Source organism: Diadema setosum, chromosome 5 (genome assembly GCF_964275005.1).
Source record: "Diadema setosum chromosome 5, eeDiaSeto1, whole genome shotgun sequence".
Classification (NCBI taxonomy): Eukaryota; Metazoa; Echinodermata; class Echinoidea; order Diadematoida; family Diadematidae; genus Diadema; species Diadema setosum.
The window spans coordinates 20,464,108-20,487,193 of record NC_092689.1 but is presented as its reverse complement, the minus strand read 5'-3'; the positions used below and the strand labels follow the sequence as shown (position 1 = coordinate 20,487,193).

The window sequence follows — 23,086 nt, the reverse complement described above, 5'->3', positions numbered from 1 at the left end:
AGTTGGCACTGAAAAATCAGGTCGACTTATGAATGTCGACTAAGACGAGGAAATTTTTAAGGAATAACAAAGGCAAAAATTGGGACTTTTTTATCGTGTCGACTTAAGCGAGTTGGCAACTTATGCGAGGTTTACTGTATTATAAAATTACAATAAAAATAGTTTCTATCTCAAGTCTTCTGCTATATCTTTTCTTCAACATGGCAACAATCCTTCATCTTATGACATTACCTTTGCTGTTCCTTGCAGGCAAAGGAAATATTTAGATTGGCACAGTAGAGAAAAAACAAAACACCCCACCAAAACCCTAAAATATCCATCACTTCCCACCACAGAATGCAAATAACTGCTTTCTGACTTCATCTTTAAAAGTGGCAGTCACAGTCAGTCTACTCCCACTTCACACACACTTCTTAGAGGCTTGTACAAAATTCAAGATGTAAAATAGATTACTTTCATTCTTAAAACACTGTGTGGTTCAACAGTGAGCAATTTGCTTGTTCATATAACATTTGACAATAATTTGTGAATTTCATTTTAAAGATGAGGAGTAGGCATATCACAGACATGCTAGCCAAAGAATATCAGGTGCTGAACACACTCCAGGTGTCAAAATTCTTGTCACCTCTCAGTGGCATTAAGCAAACCGTTCAAAATATTTGATAGGCTGAAAACTTGGAACTTCACATACTCATGTGGCATCCGGAGTCCTCCTTCAAACATCATTGCCAGGTATGGAATGACCATCCCATTGGAGTTTCTGACCTCAAAGTAGGCTAGATCGGAGTAGGCGGCAAACACCTTGTGAATGACCAACGGGGTCGACCATGTCTGGCAGCCATCTATGCTGAGGCGCAGGGCCAAATTTTGTCGTTCCACACGGTCAGCTGGGTTAGAGAGAATGACCCACGTCTTCTGGCCCACAGTGACTCCCTTGGGTGCTGGAAACCCAATCAGACTACCCTGCAAGTGACATGACCGAATCAGAAAAATCTCAGAAATGTTAAGAAATGGTAACAGCATTCCATGAGTGTGTTGCAAATATCACATTTCAAACACACTAGCATCTGTCATGGTTTCACCTTTGCAGCTATTGACTTCGAGAAAAATAGAAAGGTTGTTATGCCAACTGGTATGCCTCTGCCATATTGCATTTTTCATCCAAAAGATCTACAGCACATTTTGCCAATGTGAGACAACAATGTCACATGATTGGCAAATAATCATTATCCAATAATCATTAAAGGGTGCGTACAGTTCTGGTTGAGGTGAGGATTTAGCTTTTAACATTTTGCGAGATATTCAGAAACCACTCTATGAGATGTCAAAGAGCATGCAATTCTAAGGGGTATCAAAAGTTTATTTGATGAAAATCGGTTTTGAAGTGGCCGAGATATCTAAAAACAAGGTGAAACAGAGAGATCCTAATAAAGTTGTGGCCTGTAGTCTTTTATTATTATCACTTTTTTGGACATCTCAGCCATTTGAAAACCAATTTCCATCAAATAAACATTGAATCCTTCTTGAAATTACATGCTCTTTCATATTTCATAAGAGGTTTCTCATTATCTCACTTAGAAATGTAAAAAACACATGAATCCCCACCTCAACCAGTACTGTACAGCCCCTTTTACCAATTTTCATGTCAATACTTTGAGCCACTTTCAAAACATGAAAAACAGGTAAATTTAGCATTTTTCCTTGACCTTTGACCCCATGGCCCCAAACTTTCCCTACACAATGACTGTGTGGTAATGCATACCAAATAGTATATACTAAATTCAATTACACTGCTAAGTGTATATATCCAGTCATTTCAAGTGTATGAAGAAAAAATTGTTATTTCAGCATCAAATAGTGTAATTTAACCATTCTATCGTGACCTTTGACTCAATGCTTTCAAATAGAATAAACATTATATCATACAATGTACATGTATAAATACTAAGTTTCACAAAGATTTCTTGAGCCATTTCTGAGATGTGATGGGTAAAAAAAAATAGCATTCTAACTTGACATTCACATTTGACTTTATGACCCAAACAACCTTTATCTAAAACTAGAAATGCCGCTATGGCGACTGGTATGCCTCCGCCTTAATGCATGGTTCTCCTAATAGGTCTATAGTACAATGTCTTGACAATGTGTGATGAGTTTCACATAATTGGCAAAATATTAAAATGACAGGTTTGTCACAAATGTGTTGAATGTTCACTTTCCTTGAACTAGGTTTAATTGGATGGATGGCTATACTGGCTAAGACCGCAGGTATTAGGGGATTTGAGAATTTTTACTTCACTTTTGACCCTTTTGACCCTTTTGACTATTTACAAGTCTACGTATTGATTAAACTTTCAAGGTACGGAGAAAAAGTGTAATGTCACTATCAAGTAGTAAATTTTTTGCACTTTACTTGACCTTTGACCCTATGACCCTAAAATTCCCAAGAGAATCACTGTCAGGTAGAACATGGATGAAGAACTGTAGATATGTACTAAGTTTCATGATGATACCTTGAGTCACCTCGAGATATGGACCAAGAAATGAAATTTAGCACTTTCCCTTGACCTTTGACCTTTGGGCAAGAAACTACATGTATATATCAAGTTTCAAGAAAAAACGGGCAGGTATTGTATTTGAATATGAGGGAAAAGGCGAAATTATGAGGAGTTGACCTTGACCTTCGACCCGTGACCTTTGTCCCATGACCCTACATTCCCTAGATAATCATCGCTAGTCAGTACATGCATATGTACTAAGTTCCATGAAAGCTTGAACCATTGCCAAGATATGGAGAAAAAAGTGAAATTTGACCTCTAACCTTTGACCTTTGACCTCATGATTCAAAACTCTCTCTGGAGAATCTTCATTTGGTATTACATGTATACACCAAGTTTTAAGAAAAAAACCTCCAGGCATTGCATAGATATGGGGGAAATAGTGAAAGTTTGAGCATTTGACCTTGACCTTTTGACCTTTGACCTTGAGCATGTGCCCCAAAAAATTGATAGGCACAACTTCGTCCACTCACGCACATACATACCAAGTCTCATTAGGATACCTCATACTTTTAGTTTTCTATACGCTGTCCACAAAATTCATTACAGACGGACAGACGGAAGGACAGACGGAAGGACAGACAACCCGAAAACATAATGCCTCTGGCGACGCTTCATGGTGGAGGCATAAAAACACTAAGTTTAAAAAACTATAAAGAAACTATATTCAGGCATTGCAGAGATATGAAGGGATATAGTTGAATATTAGCATTTAACCTTGGCCTTTGACCTTAGCATGTGCACCTAAAAATTGATAGGTTCAGCTTCATCGATTCATTCATACATATGCCAAGTTTCGTTTGGATACCTCAAACGGTGTACTTTGTCCCCAAAATGACTGCAGACAGGTGGATGACAGACTGACAACCAAAAATGGGAAAACATAATGCCCCCAGTGCCACTTCATGACAGAGGCATTGAAACAGAAACACAAACAAACCCATAAATTAGTGTTAAAAACAAACAGCAAATAAAATATTACACATCTAGACAGTCTAAATTATCAAATTGATCATTTATATGGGAAACATCTGACAGGCTTCCAAAAGAATAAAAGGTGATGATATTTCATACACCTACACTTGGAAGGAGCAGGTGAATGAAGTTCTGTGACCAAAACATTTCTTTTTATTTGAAAAACTAAGGGTTCAAATAAAAGAGAAGTTTCTACTCTACAGTTTGTACTTTAAGAAGCACTTAAAATGAATGGTAAAAAAGCATTGTAAAATGACTCTCTGGGGCCTGATAGGTTTAAGGTGGTTCCTACCTGGCATCCTGCAGCTGCTCTGGGAGTGGCCTTGCCATGTTTGCTGACCTTCCATCCCGGCTCAACCAGCTCCTCCTTCAGGATGGGGTCTGACAGAGTCATGCCTCCATCAAAGCTGTACAAGACTGCCCGGGTCTGCTGGAAGTTGAGCGTTCTGCTGTTCAAACTGACGATGCTTTGGTCCAGTTCCACTGCCTGTCAACAAACAGAAACCAGTAACGACTTGCACTGAAAATCAAACCTTCTTCCTCCTATATCTGAAAGATTACAAAACCTGCATAAGTGGAAATCTGGGAGGTAAGGACTCGTTTAGTATAGAGGAATGCAAGCTTTTTAAGTTGCAATGAATGCAGTTGCTATGGAGGCAACCAGGAGACAATATATTCAGTTGAGAAACATGTTGTTGCTGTTCTTACCTAACAATTCTTACCATCATAGGCAATTGCAAGAATCTGAAGGAAATGGGCCCCTTACATGTATCTTCTTAAGACATCTTCAAACTGGTTCAAGAATTCCTAGAATCTTTGTAAGTGTCATTTTGATGTTCACTATATGACTCTGGGACTCACCATGACCTCATTAGGGTAGATCGGGATATGGAATGGGTCCCTCTTGAATCTTGACCTGCCCCCAACAATCCATGTGTTTCCCCCGTCATCGCTGTAGATGATGCGATTATAGTTGCTGCAGTTTTGGCATAGCCCTGCCAAATCATCTGACAAGAAAACATATTGATTTGGCGATTATTTACCCTGAGCAGGAGAAAGAGATAGATCATGATCATGACAAACTATGGTATCATGATTGATAATAGTTGACATAATATATAACACTTTTCCACTGGATACAAAGCACAGCTGCTGAGACCACAAGAAAGCCTGTTAAATGACAATAAGACAATAAGATACTGAAAGAAGGAGAGTCATTAACTTATTCCTAATGGGATCCTGGTATACCCAGGTTCCCAAATGTACACAATCGGAGTGTCGGCATTTATAGTCCAAATTAATGATTGTCAGTATCATACTCAGTTGCAAAATTACTTTCATCAAAAGACCAGGGGTTCTGCTATCAACATGTGTTCATTTTCTGTCTCAGAATTGTGTGTACTTTTGGCATAATTTACCTTCCACCTCCCTGTTCCAAGGTAATAGTGTGCTTGTTTTGCTGCAAAACTTGTACGAAGATGTACGTAGCAAACAAGGTTGCGCTCACTTGATTCTGTCTTTTGCTGACCACAATTAGATGCCCTTTATAGTGTACAGTAAAATCCCGTTATAACGAGTTCGGTTATAACGAGGACCGCTTATAACGAGGTGATCGCGTCGGTCCCGTTTTCCTTTGCATGTGAACCTATGGCAGAACGAATTGGTTATAACGAGTTCGGTTATAACGAGGACAATTTCGGTGCATCATGATAAAGAAAAATATAAGCAATTTGATCGGATATAACGAGGTTCCATTTCTTGACTAAATTGCCGCTTTTAAACACGCGACAAACGAAACATTGAAAACCAAATTCATGCTATCCACGTATTTTCCCGTTTTGCAGAGAACCGTTCCTTCCATGTTTTCTTCTAAACCACGCAATAAGACACAGGAATGCCTTCCGATGTTCCTACTAAATTACTGAACATAATCATTCGATTTTCTTTTTCGTGAAATACGCGTGCGTGATATTAGGTCAGACCACAGCGCAACAAAAAAAAAAAAAAAGATAACGCATTCAAAAACTTTTCATGTAGCGACACTTGTGGCCAAAAATGGACAATTGGAATGCGTGTGTGCAACTCATCATTATATCCTTTCCATTTTTAGTTCAGACTTCCAGTTCTTTTGCTGGTTAGCAAATTTGAGTGTGGATGATTAAAGCCAAAATAATTAATGAAATCATCGCGATCTTGCCGGTTGACAGTAGCGTAAAAATAGTTGAATAAAGCATGTTAACCGACTTAATCTGTGTTCAGAAAAAGAAACAAACGCATTTAACAGTTCTAGAACGGATGTACAAAACGCGAAGAGATTTTCGGAAGAAAATAACACATTTTTAGTCCCTTCGGGCGCAACGATCAGACATTGTATAAAATTACAGCCGAAATGATTCATGAAATCATTGAATTCCAGCTGGGCACCACAGGGTAAAATACCTCGCAAGTTAATGGTAAACAATGCATGTATGCTTCTCTGAAATCATCGCGATCTCGCCAGGTGACAGTAGCATAAAAATAGTTAAATAACGCATGTTAACCTAAATCAGAAAAAGAAACAAACGCATTTATTAGTTTGAATAGATCTGGGTTTGTTCATTATCACAATTTTAACACTGCATTTCACAATGAAGATTTTTCTTTCTTTCAGAATGGTCTACCAGGTACGGATTTGCGTAAAAAGGATCACAACCTTCCAAATTCAATCCTGTCGCATATTTTTCAAGAACGGATGTACAAAACGCAGAGATTTTTGGAAGAAAATAAAGAACGCATTTTCAATCCCTTCAGGCGCAACGATCATACTTTGTATAAGATTACACCCGAAATGATTCATGAAATCATCGAATTCCCACTGGGCACCAACAGTGTAAAAATACCTCGCAAGTTATGGTAAACAATGCATGTATGTTACTCTATTTGCGCTGGTGTTTACAAAAACTTCACAAACGAAAAAATATCATTATTTCAAAATGGTTCAACACAGAAGGAGGAGATAGGTGTAGAAAGAATCACGAAAATAATATAGGCCTATACTTCTCAAGAACATAATGTGCAAGTATTATGTGAAGAGATTTTCGGAAAATAAAATATAAAGAATTAACTCATTTCAATCCCTGCTTTTTCGTCTAATTCACAAATAATTTCCCTTTATTCTCTCAATAATAATGATCCATAATTGTGTAATAACAACGCAAAGGATGTTCTTAAGTTTCATTTATGGGTATATGACGTCGTGCTTATGTTTTTCTTTGTTTTTGACGAGTACGGTTATAACGAGGTACCGGTTTTAACGAGGTAATATCGCCGGTCCCACGGACCTCGTTATAACGGGGTTCCACTGTTTAAGAAAAGAATCTGCGGGCCCGGCACAGGCTTTATTCATTCTATTCATATCTTATGTCCGATCGATATTTTGCATTGTTCGATGGCACATGCATTTGACCATGGAAAGGGAATACCCATACTGCTTGACTGGTTTCGCACAGGTGGATTACCAAGGGGTGCGACTTTTTGTTTTTGTGATGCACGGTTACATTTAGTAACCCCCAAATTAACCTTAAAATACATGTATATAGAGGTGCATGAGAAGTCTTCGCTGTCTTTCTTCAGACACTGCTACCTACCACATGAGGTGGAAAGACAGAAGCTTGTAACAAAGATGGCATCTTTTCCCCTTCTGTGAAAAATCTGCCAAAGTACTTAAAGTAAACATGACTTACTACGTCTCTTCTCTTGTGTGAAGTAGTTGCAGGGAACAATAATTCGTCCACACTTCAGCTGTATGTTGTGACCCGGACCTGCCATGATAATATGAAACTAGTGGTAATATCAATATAAGGAATCATACTTGCCATGATGGTGGTCACCATGATGATGATAATTGTAATAAGGATAATGATAAAGAAAATTCAATCTAAAAATAACAATAACGGAAACTTTAATGAAGATAATGAAAAGGTAGCTATCTTGCTTACAGCACTCTTTGTTGTCTTTCACAGAGGTGCTGTAAAAACAGAAAGTCCAAAATCATATTACAACACTCAGTTACATATGTTACCATAAAATTACCTAAAATAATTTCTAAACATCTGCAAAAAATCTAAATCACATAATTTTAGAAAATTATGTCTCCTGAATGTGACAATTCATAAAACTTCTGAAATTTCATTCATTGATTTTGAATTCACACATTACCCTGTAATTACAATCAAGATGCATACATGTAAGGATCAGCAAATGAAGGACAGAAAGATTTCTAAGAAATGGAAGAATAAAACATGTCATCTTTTTCAGCAGTAATTATAATGCAATCTTTGCAGTAATATTGCAGCATGACAAAGAATTACAAATACCACTTCATGGCAGATATGATTTTGAAGCTATCAAGTAAAAGCAAAGTCAATTTCTTTGACGGGATACTCAGAAAAGAGAGAGAGAGAAGCACCTCAGGCAAGATTTGCCATCATGAAATAATTGTCAAAATGTTGTCTAGGGTACTAAACTTTGATAGCAGCCTCGATTCATCTGGCAAATGATTACCTCATTCTCTATAAGCTTAGCAAATAGAAGCACATGGTCAGAAAGAATGCAACCATCCTAGACAGCATGATTTCAATGACCTTGTGAAAGAAAGGGAAAGGACTACTTCCTCTGACAGAGATAACAATGAAGAGATCAGTTACAGTTCCACAATCAAGTAGAGATTAAATGCAAATACACTGTACAGGCCTGCACTGGCTCTAGCACTTACTGTGACCATATAGTGCGCATAGGGGTTGTCCACCCATCTCCCAGAAAGCAACGCATAAAACTGACTATCAATTTGAAGCTGTTGGTGCCGGAGGCTATTTCATGCAAGTTTACACAAATGTGCTTTCTAAACTTCAAATATGTCATTTTGTAATTAGCTCATGTATACATTTCAAAAAATGACATCTCTTTTTTCTCAGTTTGTAATGCAATTCACTTGATTCAAAGAAACATCATGCATAGGCTTGCCTGACATATAAATACTGTAACAATTTAAGGAATTCATATTAGACAAAGAATGAACTTGCACTGAGCAGGTGACAAGAATGGTCTGTCAACTACCACTAATAGGGAAGTATACATTTCATTGTTTTGCATTGAATGTATAAAGAAACCTTTTTCTGTTAATATTGCCCAAATACCAGGCTTACTGTCAAGTGGATGTGCTGGCTAGCACCATTTACTAAGATTATATGAATAATCATCACACCACAGATGCTTATCTAAGTGAAGTTACAACCTATCATGGCTGCTGGTACAAAATTAATGACCTTTTTCTACTCATGTGCAAAGTAGAATTATGAAATGTCTAGATTGATATAACTGACACTTATAAGAAGAAATCTATGGAAAACTATTTATCATTTGAAAGAGAAATTAATTTGTTTAAATATTTCATTTACATCAGAGTCCCCTGATGAATAATGTCACATCAGACATTATAAACATTTGCATATGAAATACAAATTTACGACTAATGACATCGCTTATTCAAAAGAAACCACTTATGAAAAATATAAATAGTCTCTGTACGGAAAGATAATCATCATTTTTTAATTCTTTATGATATAAGCTTTCCAATGGTATGTAACTCATAGGGTATACTGTTACAAATATGAAGAAATATTGAATGGAAACTGATGGATTGCTGTGGACTGGTGTTGTCTAGCTCACAAGCGTATGGATGGGGCGACAGTAAAGCACGTACGCATGGCTTTGTTCAATCTCACGTAGAGGAAGACCTATTCCGTTAGCTCTAAACTTCAAAAGTGAATGCCAATCCAAACAATAGTAACAGGAAGAGAGGCAGGGACTGTGTTAGGTTAGAGTTCACGGGCTATAAAAAGCTCTATAAATCATGCCATCTTCCATTTCAGCTACAGACTATCCTGTAGATTGGCGTTTGCAGCATTTGCAGCGTTTGTGCGAACTTCGGGATATCCCGTAGATCGACAGATATGAGTTAAAGACTGTAACCGCCTGCATCTTGTGTGGAAATTGTTGCCTTCTTGCTTTTTCCCTGTCGAAAACCTCCACTCCCCCCAGCATTCCATGTGAGACAGATTACCTGGAACGAAGAGGACAGGCACAGGAAACACTTTGAGGACAGTCTGGGAAGTGATGTCATCCGGGGTTGTCCACGTGTCCCCAAGGTCATACGTCTGCAGGTGCATGGACAACAAAAGGCAATATTACATACATACAGCAGAGGTGATAAGGGCCAATAGACTGTGGTGAAATGGACACGTGGCAAGGAAAGCAAATAGCCATTAGTTACAGAAGGCTACCAACCTCTCAATGTCTGGTTCAGAACCAAAGGGTGAATTCTACGAGCACCTGGGAAGAGACACTTGCAAAGGACATTGAAATATCTAGTCTAGCCCAGGTTTTTGTCACAAACAGGGCAGTCTGGATGACCATAAAGGAAAGAAAACATCCTATATCAGAAAGTCACAGATACAGACATTACACGATGACTGCATGATGTCATCAATCCACAAATGCAGGTGTACAGGTAATTGCATTGCTCAACTGAACAATGAACTACAAATGTCGCTATAGCAACTAGTATGCCTCTGCCATAATTCATGGTTCTCCAAATAGGACTGTGAATAGTACAATGTCTTGACAATGTGTGATGACAGTTTTGCATAATTGGCGAAATATAAAAATGACAGATTTGTCACAGATGTGCTGAATGTTCACTTTCATTGAACTAAGTTTAATTGGATGAATGGATAACTTGTCTGAGAGTGCAGGTATTAGGGAATTTGAGGATTTTTACTTGACTTTTGACCCTTTTATATTAAAGTTTATGCATTGAGTAATTTCCAAGGTATGGATAAAAAGTGTAAGTTCAATATTAAATGGAAAAATATTGGCATTTAAACCTGGACTTTGACCCTTGACCTTTGATCTTACATGTATGATCCTAAAGTTCCCAAGAGAATTCAATGTCAGGTAGAACATGCATAGATATGGACGAAGTTTCATGATGATACCTTGACTCACTTTCGAGATATGGAGGAAGAAGTGAAATTTAGCACTTTCACTTCCCAAGAGAATCACTGTCAGGTAGAACATGCATGAATATGTATGAAGTTTCATGATGATACCTTGAATCACTTTCGAGATATGGAGGAAGAAGTGAAATGACCTTTGACCTTTTGGCAAGAAACTTCCCAGAGAATCACTATTGGGTAATACAAGTATAAATCAAGTTTCAAGAAAAAACTTGCTGGCATTGCATAAATATGAGGGAAGTAGTGACATTTTGAGATCGGCCGTAATCTGGCAGAACTCCCTAAGTCGATTTTGGTCAATTTTCAGGTTTTGAGTATTTTGTGTGTTTTTTCTCATGCTTTTTCAAGTGGGCTAAAAAATAACTTGTGATTTGGTACAGAAAGTTATTTTTAGAAAGTAATTTTGGCAAAATTCCTGAGGAGAGAGGGCGATTAATCTGGCAGAACTGCGTAAGGCAAGATACGAAATGAATTTTCCAATGTTAATCAGGCAGAACTGCGTAAGTCGACTTACGAAAACGCTTGGACCAAGGCGTTTCTGCATTCCACATGGACATGGTATATCTTAACACGCGCGTGTGCGGCCTTGGTAGTGACGAACGCTCGGCGCGTTGTTTTGATGTTCACCATGCAGCGCAAGCTAGAGTGCCTAGCTACTACAAGCTACACGGGAGTAACGAGTACACGATGACAGTCACGCTAAAGCAATGGATCCAAAAGCAATGACCCTCAACCCTTGGGGGAAATTGCCATTTTCTTTCCCTTCATAGACTGGCAGGTTTCAAAACAGGTCAATATGTGGTATGCCTTACTATTAAGTTTTGTTACAATCTTATACTTGCCAACTCTACCGCATTTGGCGGTAGACTACCGCTTTTGAAAGATTTCATTAGCATTCAAGCTAGCGCTGCTCACATAGGCATCCTGCATTCTACCCCTTTCTCAAATGCAAATGTTGGCAAGTATGCAATCTAGGGTTTTTTAAGCCTAGAGCATTTCTAGATCTAACAAACATTATAGTTTGCATCTTATCTGACATCACGCTCCAGTCAACTTTAGGCCTAGGGTCTCCGTAGTACTGCAGCACTTGTCCATTGTTAGTGTACAAACGTACGTGAAATCAATGTACTGTGCAGTAGGTCACGCGAACAGCAATATCTGTAATCCACAGCTTCTCATTTTGTTTTTCATTGTAATAAGCGGTTAGTTGTCTTGGGTCTATGGGATTGATCTCGAGAAGTTTAATAAATATCTAGGATACCGTCCATAACGATGGCATTTTCGATCCAATCCTAAAGACTAAACACTAACACTTTTACAAGTTTACTTTTTAATACCGGTACTGTACCGGTACTCCCGGTAGAGTTCTACAGCACTACCGTTACTTAACTTAGGCCGAATCGCCGGTTATTCTGTCTTTACTCAGTTTTCTATTTTTTTAGATTTAATTCGGCATAGACATTCTTTAAGTTTGTAATATGAAGAATCTAGAATCTACAGGTTAAAAGCTAAATTATAACCATTTAGCCCTAGAAATAGATCTGAAACTAAGATCTAGATCTGTGATCTATACTACTACTAGTATTACTAGACACCTAGAGATTATAGGCTATAGTTTTTATAGACTTAACGTTACTCATTAGATAGGCAGGTTAGGCCTTACGTTGTTCTTAGAGCTACTATAACATTAGTACTAGATCCCCAAAAGACAGTCTAGCTCTAGATTTAGCCCCTACCTGGATATAGATCTAGTCTAGACTAGAAACTAATACTCATTGATATCAGTCTGTTAATGACACCCCAAAATAGACATCTGGATGTTACATAGACCTAGACCTAGACGATTTAGTAGAAAGAGTTCGAGAGTTCTAACGTTAGAACGTTTTAGGCCTGCGTAGATACAGTAGTAGAACACTACTACCCTAGTACTGTAGTACTGTAGGAATGGCTAGTACAGTCGGTACAAACGAGACCTAGGGTCTATTTTCTATTTCTAATAAAGCTGTAAATAAACTTTTAGTCAGGCCTAGCTCCTAATATTCTTTAGTTTAAATACAGTTTAGGCCTTCAGCCAAAAGGGTCTAACCTGTTAGGCATACTCTTTCTTTGGGCATAGAGTAGGAATGATGAGATCAGTATCGTATGCAGATCCCTATACCGCCCTACTAGTCTCTAGATGTCTAGTGTATCGTTAGGCCTGGATAGACTACGGTCTAGACTGTCTACAATGTAGTACCTGTAGTCTTGATGAACATATAGCTTAACATCTAGTCTAATATTATTCTTAATCCAAATATGCTTCATGAGATCGACAATAACCCAAGTAGGCCTACACATTGTAGCAGCAAGGCTTTTAATGTAGCAGTACTTCTCGTGCCGCTAAATAATACTGAAACATGAATACAGACGGACAATATTTGGGGAAAACAGTTTACACATTACGAATGAATGGATAAAATGAAATTGAATGTGAATCAATAATAATGACTTCATACAATGAGAACAAATATTTAAAACAATTGTACTCGATCTAAAATATCAATTGTTTTGACACTGCATCCGCTGAATAGTAAGGTTGATGGATGGTAAAATCCGATAGACAATCCGCAGAAAATAGACTGAGATACATAGTTCTGGCTGATCACGTGGTTAACGACGAAAAGAGATGGCCAAAGACTTACACAGTTCTGGCTGATCAACCCGGGCACGTGAGCAGAGATACGCAGTTCTGCCAGATTACGATCGCAAAAATTTGGCGACGATTTATCTGGCAGAACTGCGTAAGTTTTTTAAATCGTTAATTATAACTACTTAAAAAGGTCAAATTGTCAATTTTTTTTGCTGGAAATCAATTCTTTAGAGCGATTATGAACAAGAAAAGAAGAAAAATGCAACTCATCGTATCCCAGTTTAGAAAGGTGTAACATTGAATCGTTAAAGCCGATTTCTGGCGTAATGTGTTAAAGGAGATACGCAGTTCTGCCAAATTACGGCCGAGATGACCTTGACCTTTGAGCCCTGACCTTTGACCCATGACCCCAAGTTCCCTAGATAACCACTGCCAGTCAGTACATGCATGGATTACAGTTCCATGAAGATACCTTGAACAATTTGCGAGATATGGAGAAAAACATGAAATTTCATCACTTGACTTGACCTTTGACCTCATTACCCAAAACTCTCTCTGAAGAATCTTTATTTCGTAGTACATGTACTGTACGAGCTGAAATTTTTGCGTACAGATATTTTCGCGAATTGCTACTTGGAGGACATTTTCGCGTGTTGTTAATTTCGCGGTTACGAGGGTCTAACTGAACTTACTGTAATTGCGCGTTGTTATTTTCGCGGTTCGAAGGCGATTCGCGAAATTCGCGAAAATAAAACCACCGCGAAAATTTCAGCTCGTACAGTATACACTAAGTTTAAATAAAATATCTTCAGGCATTGCATGAATATGGGGGAAATAGTGAAATTTTGAGCATTTGACCTTGACCTTTTGACCTTCAACCTTGAGCATGTGCACCTAAAAGTTGATAGACAAAAATTGCCCACTCATTCACATACATGCCAAGTTTCATTATCTCAAACTGGTCTTTAGTTACAATGTCCACAAATTTGATTATGGACCGAAGGATGGACGTCAGAAGGACGGACGGACAGGACAGACGGACAACCCAAAAACATAATGCCTCTGGCACCACTTCATGGCAAAGGCATAAAAATACAAAAATGACCACCAATGATGAACATACGTGACGACCACCAATGATGAACATACGTGACTGTGCATCACAAAACCAACAAAAAATCGCACACCCTGATTTTAAATGAGGACTCAAAACAGGTAGAATGGATGAACCTAGTCAGTCTAGTTTTTTATATTTCCTGAAAGAGCAATTCTCCTTAAGTGTTTGCAGTTTTTCTAGAACCCCCTTTTTTTTTGGGGGGGGGGTAGAATATTGTTTAAAAAGTATAGTTACAGGCCCCTTTTCATTTCTTACTTAAAAAAAATACCCCCCCCAAAAAAAAAAAAAAAAAAAAACCTTTGAACACTCTTCACTATAAACTCTAGTAACTTTTCAATGGATGTTGATACTGCATTGAAAGTTAGCATTCGTCCCGAATAAAATGTGCCTATAGAGTGTGCTCAATTTCAGCTTAATCAGATAATCCCTTCATTGTGGTTGTTACAGAGTTTACTTCCTGTTTTTTGTCCCATTCACTGCACAGAGTACAGCATGGTCTAAGATTAGCCCTTGAATAGGCCTTGAACTGCACAGCCTCTATTCTCAGGAAACTCTTCTCCAGAGTGTGTACTTTCTATTTCTTTCTATTAGATAGCTTATAGGAAAGTTTCTTTGAACTGAGTTACTGTAAAATGAGGAATGTTCGCGTGCATTTCAATTTAAATAAGGGTGAAGTAGACAGTAAAACAGACATACCTTCATGACAAACAGCTTAGACATTGGAAACCTGGGAAAGGACATCATGTCATGGAAGGATAGCTCCGTCGGGAAGGCAGCGAAGACTAACACTATGGAATCACGGACTTTATCAACAATGGGACTAGGATTGTTGGTCCTGTGTGCAAAGAATTAAACATCAACAAAAGAATGAAAAAGGAAGTACTTCACATATTTTTCACACATCATGAATGTCTTCCTCACACTTTCCAGTTCTTTGATACGTGATACTTGGAGTCAAAAGGGCCCTGAGCTTTCGATTCTAGCAGAATCTTCATCACAGGCAAAATGACAAACGGGCAGGGGAAGCAATCACAAAGGACTACACACAACTAGAACAGTCCAGGAGGGCTTGGGAAACAGAACAAAGAAAACAAAGGGAAACAGGCAGGGAAAGCAATCACACATAAGGACTACACACAAGAAGAACAGTCTAGGAGGGCTAGGGACACAGAACAAAGAAAACAAAAGGGACGGGTTGGAAGTCAAGGGCAAGGAGTGCAACAAGTAAAGGGAGGGGGATTAAAGCAGGAGGGTGGACAGGCAAAAGGCAGAGGTGGATCAGTGATGATCCCAAGGATCATGGGGGGGGGGAACCTATAAAGGATAAGGATGAATAGGGAGGCAACATCAAACAAGATAAGGAACAACAGAGGGATAAAGAAAGGAAAAGAGTGAAATAGCAACAGCATGGGGGGGGGGGGGAGCTGAACAAGCAGCGAACCCTAACCTGGTGTTGCCTCCCTATTTATCCTTATCCTTTACATGTTGCCCTCCATGATCCTTGGGTTCATTACTGACCCTCCTCTGCCTTTTGACTGTCCACCCTCCTGCTTTAATCCCCCTCCCTTTACTCGTTGGGCTCCTCGCCTTGATTTCCAACCCTTCCCTTTTGTTTTCTTTGTTCTGTGTTCCTAGCCCTCCTGGACTGTTCTTGTTGCGCGTAGTCATTATATGTGATTGCTTCCCCTGCCTGTTTGTCATTTTGCCTCTGACGAAGATTCTGCTAGGATCGAAAGCTCAACCCCCCCCCCCCCCCTCCATTTTACTCTGGCTCGCTACTATTGGATAAGCAGTTTTCAGCAGCTTTTTTTTTTTTTCTCTACATATTTGATACCGTCACCCCTCTTGCAGCTCCCAGAAGCTATACTGGGATAAACTACACATGTGTGTCATTGGGAGGTGCCACAGCGATGATCTCTACAATAAAAGTGTGCGATGTGCAAGTAAAATCTGAATGCATCCTTCAGATGGATGAGAGATCCAGAAGAAGGCTGCAAGGTTGTAATGGAGGGGAGAGCAGCCTCTCTGAATATCGTCAGGGTGGTAGCATGCATGAATTGACTAGGTGGCGGTTCCGGAAAGAGATACTTCAACACAAAATAATAAAACAGTTTCCATCCCATCCTCCTCCTACTTTTTTGGTTACATCCTTTCCCACCATTACTTTACTATTGCATCACATCCTGTCCTCAAAGTCAAAGGACATCAGACTACTTCGTAATTACAAGACACTTCCCACTCAATGTAGATAAGACAAACTTGAACTCAAACCACTTTATGCAAACAATGACTCCTTGATTTCATTTTGTTCCTTTACTGCAACCCATTATACATCATGTCTTCATAAGTGATAACAGTAAAGTCTTGTCTGACATTTTTTTTTTTAATGAAAGAAATTATGTCACAGTTCTCACGTAGAATTGCAGAAGTATAAAGTAAGAATAATAATTTTACATCTTTATTTCCTTGAACACTGGGGGGGCTTACACATGAATACATGTAAATGAGACATCCAAAGGGGAAAAAGGATAGAAAGCAAAGCAAAATGATGATACCAGATACCAGATTTTCACTCAAGAAGGTAAGTCTTAGGTTAACATGTCTAACACTACGCACAATACATGGCATATGATGACATCCATCTTTAACGCTATACACACAGGTCCTCACCGTCAAAGCTTGTTACATTTATCGCATTCCGAACCCTCATTCCTTAATTCCCCCATCCCATTTCATCCCTTTGTGGTAACTTCATACTTCATTCGCCTCTTTATTTTCCAAGTTTTTCCATCATGCCCTCCTCTATCTAGAACATCACAATGTTATCACTAAGGCCTGCTATCTGACCTAAAACCAGAAAGGTTGATGAGCAACTTGATCCTCCCCCAGATGATGTCATGACCTTTGATATCTCCTCTTCTCATCACCAGCAGAATGTGGCCAAAATCCTTCAAGCCATCAAACCTTGCTTCACTGAATGCCAGGAAAGTGTTCTTGTGATAGACCACTGCTGGAATCCTGGGGGTAAGGAAGAAAGAAGGAGAAACTGAAAAGTGATTGCTGCGTAACTGCATGTATGAATATTCATATAATACAGTACTCCACACTTGACTATGTTTACAAAATGCACACACACACACACACACACACACACACATGCATGCACCTCCAATGATATCAAAACCTTGAATGTATCATCAGTCATATTAATATGAAACTTCAAGACAACTCAGAACAATGGCAGGAAGGAATTAATTCTTTGTTTTCAGTTTGCAATGGTCCAGTAACAAATACGAAAAAAACAAAACAGCAAACACACTTTTTGACATTGAGTAAAGATGGAGTTTCCACAACATGGAGTTTCTACAACTAGATATCATAGTGTTCACATGTGCCAAATTTCAAGTCAAATACTCAAAACCTGTGGGAGTTCGCTTGATCCACAATATTTTTGTATGCTTTTTATTTTAAAAACGCTGTTAGGATGGCAATGCATTGTTCAATATTAACGTATGCCTTTTAAACAATTAAAATTAGTATTGGTCACGTGTGCCAAATTTCAAGTCAAATGCTCCAAAACTGGGGGTGTTAGCTAGATCCAGTGGTAATTTCAATGATTTTTACCCCCCCCCCCAAAAAAAAAAAAAATGTTCTGACGAAAAATGAAGTTTGCACATCTATACACTACAGTGGTTACATGTGACAAATTTCAAGTCAGATGTGCAAAAACTGAGGGAGTTACGTCAATCCACATATTTTTGCATGATCTGTATAGAAATGTTGCCATGGCAACAGATATATTGACACTTATCAAAAAGTGTCTTAAACGATAACATATCACAGCGATCATGTCCAAAGAATCAACGCATATGCTCAAAAACAGAGTGATTCGATGTACAAAATTTTGTATGATTTGTTTAAAAACTGATGCTGCTATGGCAACAGATTTCTTGACACTAATGAAAAAGATGTCTTGCATGATATCTACGATGATCTTGCATTGATGACATGTGCCCAATTTCAACTGAATTGCTTTAAAACTGATCCACAATATTTTGTATGATTTTTATGAAAATTTGTTGTAAACTTGGCAACGCATTACTCGATACTGACGAAAAGGGTGTCTTGCACGGTTCTAGGGCAATCATCCCCACGGCAATTACCCCAGACCCTTCCCCTGACCCTAACCCTAATCCTAATCTTGAACCTCATCCTAACCCTAACCCAAACTCTAACCCTAAACCTAACCCAAACCCTAAACTTTACTCTAACCTTATCACTAACCAGTATTAAGCTGGGGGGGGGGGACCACATGCCAAATTTGGGTCCATTGCTCAAAAAATTAGGGAGAAGTTCAATTCACAAGATTTTGTAAATAGACTAAACGACTACCCACCCACCACCCAACTGACCCTTACCACAAAATGTTAATGGATGAAGGGTTACAGGATTGGGAAGTACTGGTACTATGATGGCCAATATTGAGGGTCAGCCCATGCACAAGCAGAGCCTGGTCACATGGTCATGCCAGATGAGCACATCCTGGCAGCAGATAACCGTAGATACCCTCGGATTTCTGACTGATGAAGACAGGGCAACCATCTGGAAAAATTAGCTCTTTGAGCATCCACACACCCCATTGGCTGCTCCCTACCTTATACTTAGAATGGGTTCCTCTCATCCCTTGTAAGTCTAACAGCGGATGCTGAAGTGTGATTATGTGTGCACCAATTGTAAGCACATTTCGAGTTTCAGATACAAATACCTGGTACGGTAACATTAATTTGATTTTTGTAGACTACAGCTTCAATAGTACTTACATGTATATTACAGTACTTAAAGGACAAGTCCACCTTCATATACATATGGATTGAGAGAATGCAGCAATATTAGTAGAACACATCAGTGAAAGTTTGAGGAAAATCAGACAATCCGTTCAAAAGTTATGAATTTTTAAGTATCTGCCCAGTCACTGCTGGATGAGAAGACTACCACTGTGTATGATGTCACATGCGTACAACGATATAACGAAAATAAAAAGAGAATTTCACAAAACTTTACTTTTTTAATAAAGTACACATTTTTTTGACTTGTTACTCACGTATGTTAAGGGTAATATTATTCCCCCTGCCTTCTAAAGAGAGAAGTCGAGTGTTCTATTGTTATGCGAGAAAACTGGAAATATGTTAGATTTTCTTTATTCTTTCATATCGTTGAACACATGTGACATCACAAGCTATAGTAGTCTTTTCATCCAGCCATGACTGAGCAGAAACTTTAAAAATTCATAACTTTTGAACGGATTGTCCTATTTTCCTCAAACTCTCACTGATGTGTTCTACTAATATTGTTGCACTCACTCAACCCACATGTTTATGAAGGTGAACTTGTCCTTTAATGGCAGGTAGAATGCCTAAGGCAATGAAACAAGACAGGTCCAGCTATGGCTCATGGATACCACCTTCAGGCACAAGAAATGATGAGACCATAGTACATGCCAGAAGAATTAGAAGAACACATGAGTAGATAAACAGCAATTACTTTGTGGTATTAGCTGCAAAGTAATTATAAATTTAAAAAAGAAAAAAATGTTCACTGTACTAAAAATAGTCTCATTTTTACCTCGATTTAAACAGAGGCAGTCCTGATTCTCTGATGGCATTCTCGTCAAACAGTGCTGCCAGGAGAAAGAAATGGACAAACAATCAGTTAACCATTCATTTGATGTATTTGATCATGTTTTCCAAGAATAGAAGTTTGTTTGATACTCCTTCTGCATGACTGAGTGGGGAATCCCCTTCAACAATGTAGTATCTGCAGAAATTCTAAAAATCACAGAGCAACTCTAGCCACAGGATTCTTGTACATGCTTTGATATCAACATTATAATTATACATTGTAACAACTATTGTAAACTAAATAAAAGACCCGAGCCCTTGATGTAACACTTTGCCAGAATAACAAAACTTTACATGTACATACTTGTACAAGTAATAAAATACTCAATAGGTTTCAGGCAAGACAGTGCAGTCCTTGATACAGGTATCAAAGAACAATGTTTTCACAATCATTTTACCATCTTAACACATGTACACAAACTCACTCTACATTTGAATTTAATTTCTGATATCTAACAGTGCATTAACAGCCTGAATACCTATGATACACAGAATACAAGAAGAAATGAGGTAATGTGAAATTGCACTCACATTCTGTATCAGCAGGCCAGAGATGGGTAGAATGAGGCTGGGATTCTTGTATGATTTTCTGCATTGTTGCTTTGTCCAGGAAGACTTTGGGTCCCAGAGAAGAGTTGACATTACCATTCGGAAAGGAGCAGCTTTCTATTTGTGATTTAGAAGTAAATATATTTACAGTCAAACCTGCCTTAGCGCCCACCTGTCTATAGCGGCCACTGAAAAATCCCCCCAAGAGAAAAACCCTGTTAAAGACCCTGTGTTTAGCGGCCACCTGTCTAACGCAGCCAGTGGCCACAAATTTTGTTTCCCGCGGTAGATTTTAACCTGTCTATAGCGGCCACAGAGCTGATAATTCAGCGCGTTTTTCTGCTTTTAGTAGCCATGCCAGTCATTCATGGGCAACGTTCAGTGATCACCACCACTGCATTCATCGCTCATTCAGTACCAAGCTTTCTTCACGACTGTACACATGCTACTGTGCAACAATAATTATTTCAAGAACACTGGCATTGTTCAATGAATGAAACACATGTGTGCATACGTACACACATACATGTACATGTAAGTACCCGGTACTTATACACTGTACAACGATGATAGGGAATGCACACAAAGTTGGATAACCTGTCTATAGCGGCCACCCGTCTATAACAGCCATTTTTTTTTATCCCTTGGGTGGCCGCTATAGACAGGTTTGACTGTAATTGTAAAAAATGATTTAATGTAAAATGCCAGGAATTTGGATTGTATTGCAACTGACTTGACACTCTGCACTTGTAAGATATTAGCATGAGTAGTTGAATTTGAAATCACGAAATAGAGCAATCGAATTACAAGTCTCATCCTTTCCAAGTGGAAAATTCAAGATAACAGACTGTTATAACTGCAATACGCAAGTTACAAACTGCACAGACATCTGTAGCAAACTGCAGTCATACATTTGTACTGAAGGCCTGTCTACAACAAAAAGTTGTGATAGGATGTGACTCACAGCACAGGGCTGCACACATCAGGCCAAATTTCTAAGTAATAGCTCACCACATTCTGCAATTGAGAGCTACCAATGTGATAACTTATCCCTTTACTTATCCCTTTACCATTCTCTTTGTTACTACACTGTTCTAGCAGTCTACACAATTTCAGCAAACATAACTCACTGTTCTTGCCAACATCACTCCTGCCATGTATGATGGGAAGTTGGATCTTCTGTTTGAACCGTTCAATGCGATCAATCTGTGCACTCTCCAGGAGGTTGAGGGTTGCTAGACCGCTCTTGGAGCCAGAGAGAAATAGCAGGATGAAGCCGAGGATGCACACTGCCCCTGACACAAGGATGAGGCGCTTCAGGTGCCATATCCTCATGGCTATTGATGGTGACGACTACAAACTGAGGATTAATATACATACAGAATATGTAAAGAGTATGTAAGGTTGAGCGTCATTACGTTCTTGGTTTGCAATACTTTTGGAGGCTATTCTGTGCTATCTGAAATGTTGTACATAAGCAAAGCATATATCTAGAAACCTGCACTCATTTGTAATTCAAGAAGATTTAAATGTAACTTTGTGTTACTTATGGAGCCAATGTTTGCCATTATGTCTGATGTCATGGACTGCATTAGACATTACATTTAAACCCGACTGTACTTCCATTCAGATCAATCACAAAGATACATTCACACAGAACACAATAGCTAAATAGTGATCTAATGAGGACATGTCCCAAGAAGTTACACAAACTGGTAACTTGTGTTGGAATGCCATGATATACACGTAATATAACAGAGTGAATAAATTGATGAGAATTGCATACACCTAGACATACAAATACACAAAAGGAAGGACTGAAAAGAAAAAGAAAAAAAAAAGGCACAAGTTTACAGACCCCCCCCCAAAAAAAAAGATAATAATAAATAAATAAATAAATAAATAAATAAATAAATAAATAAATAAATAATTAAAAATAGCATGAATGTATGCTTGTTTATCTAACCTGGATCAACACTTCTGGCAAATTTTACTTTTTAAAACGCATTGATAACAGGTACTCTTAAATACATTCATACATTGTAGATGAAACACCTAGTAACATGCAGGGGTAGTGAGTTCCAGTGTTGGTCCAGTAAAACGAATAACGCTGTTCTATGACTAAGATTCTAAGATGCAGACAAGTCAATGATCATGTGCTGTTAACATGAAAACTCTTGTTCAGATATAGGGCAATTAGCATCTGGGCAATTTTCCCGGACCCTTCCCTTGGCTCTAATCCTAATCCTGAACCTAATCCTAACCCTACAGCCTAACCCTAACCTTAATCTTTAATCTAACCTTACCACTAACCAGCATTTAGCCCGGGGATAATTGCTCTCTGGGGGTAACTGCCCGGATACGCTCTTGTTGATGGGGGAAAGGTCTCTAAAACAGGATGGTACATATGGTTTCATTCATAGTTTTGTAAACAAAGACGCCTTGTTGAAAAAGCAGTATCTATATCATGAATTTTTATCAACGATAGTATTGTTCAGCATTACTTCTAGGGGATACACATATTA

The 23,086-nt window shown here is 38.6% G+C and overlaps 1 protein-coding gene across 1 annotated transcript; it reads right to left on the bottom strand.

The window, feature by feature from the left end:
- Window positions 1-359: 359 nt before the first annotated feature.
- Window positions 360-21,896, bottom strand: LOC140229193 (sialidase-3-like). Its single transcript, XM_072309461.1, has 10 exons — window positions 21,692-21,896; window positions 20,544-20,678; window positions 19,957-20,011; window positions 17,182-17,352; window positions 15,031-15,169; window positions 9,634-9,727; window positions 7,256-7,333; window positions 4,395-4,540; window positions 3,826-4,020; window positions 360-963 (listed from the first exon to the last, which is right to left on the bottom strand). The coding sequence occupies exons 1-10, from the start codon at window positions 21,894-21,896 to the stop codon at window positions 622-624; spliced, it is 1,560 nt and encodes a 519-aa protein (XP_072165562.1). The 3' UTR covers window positions 360-621.
- Window positions 21,897-23,086: the final 1,190 nt, after the last annotated feature.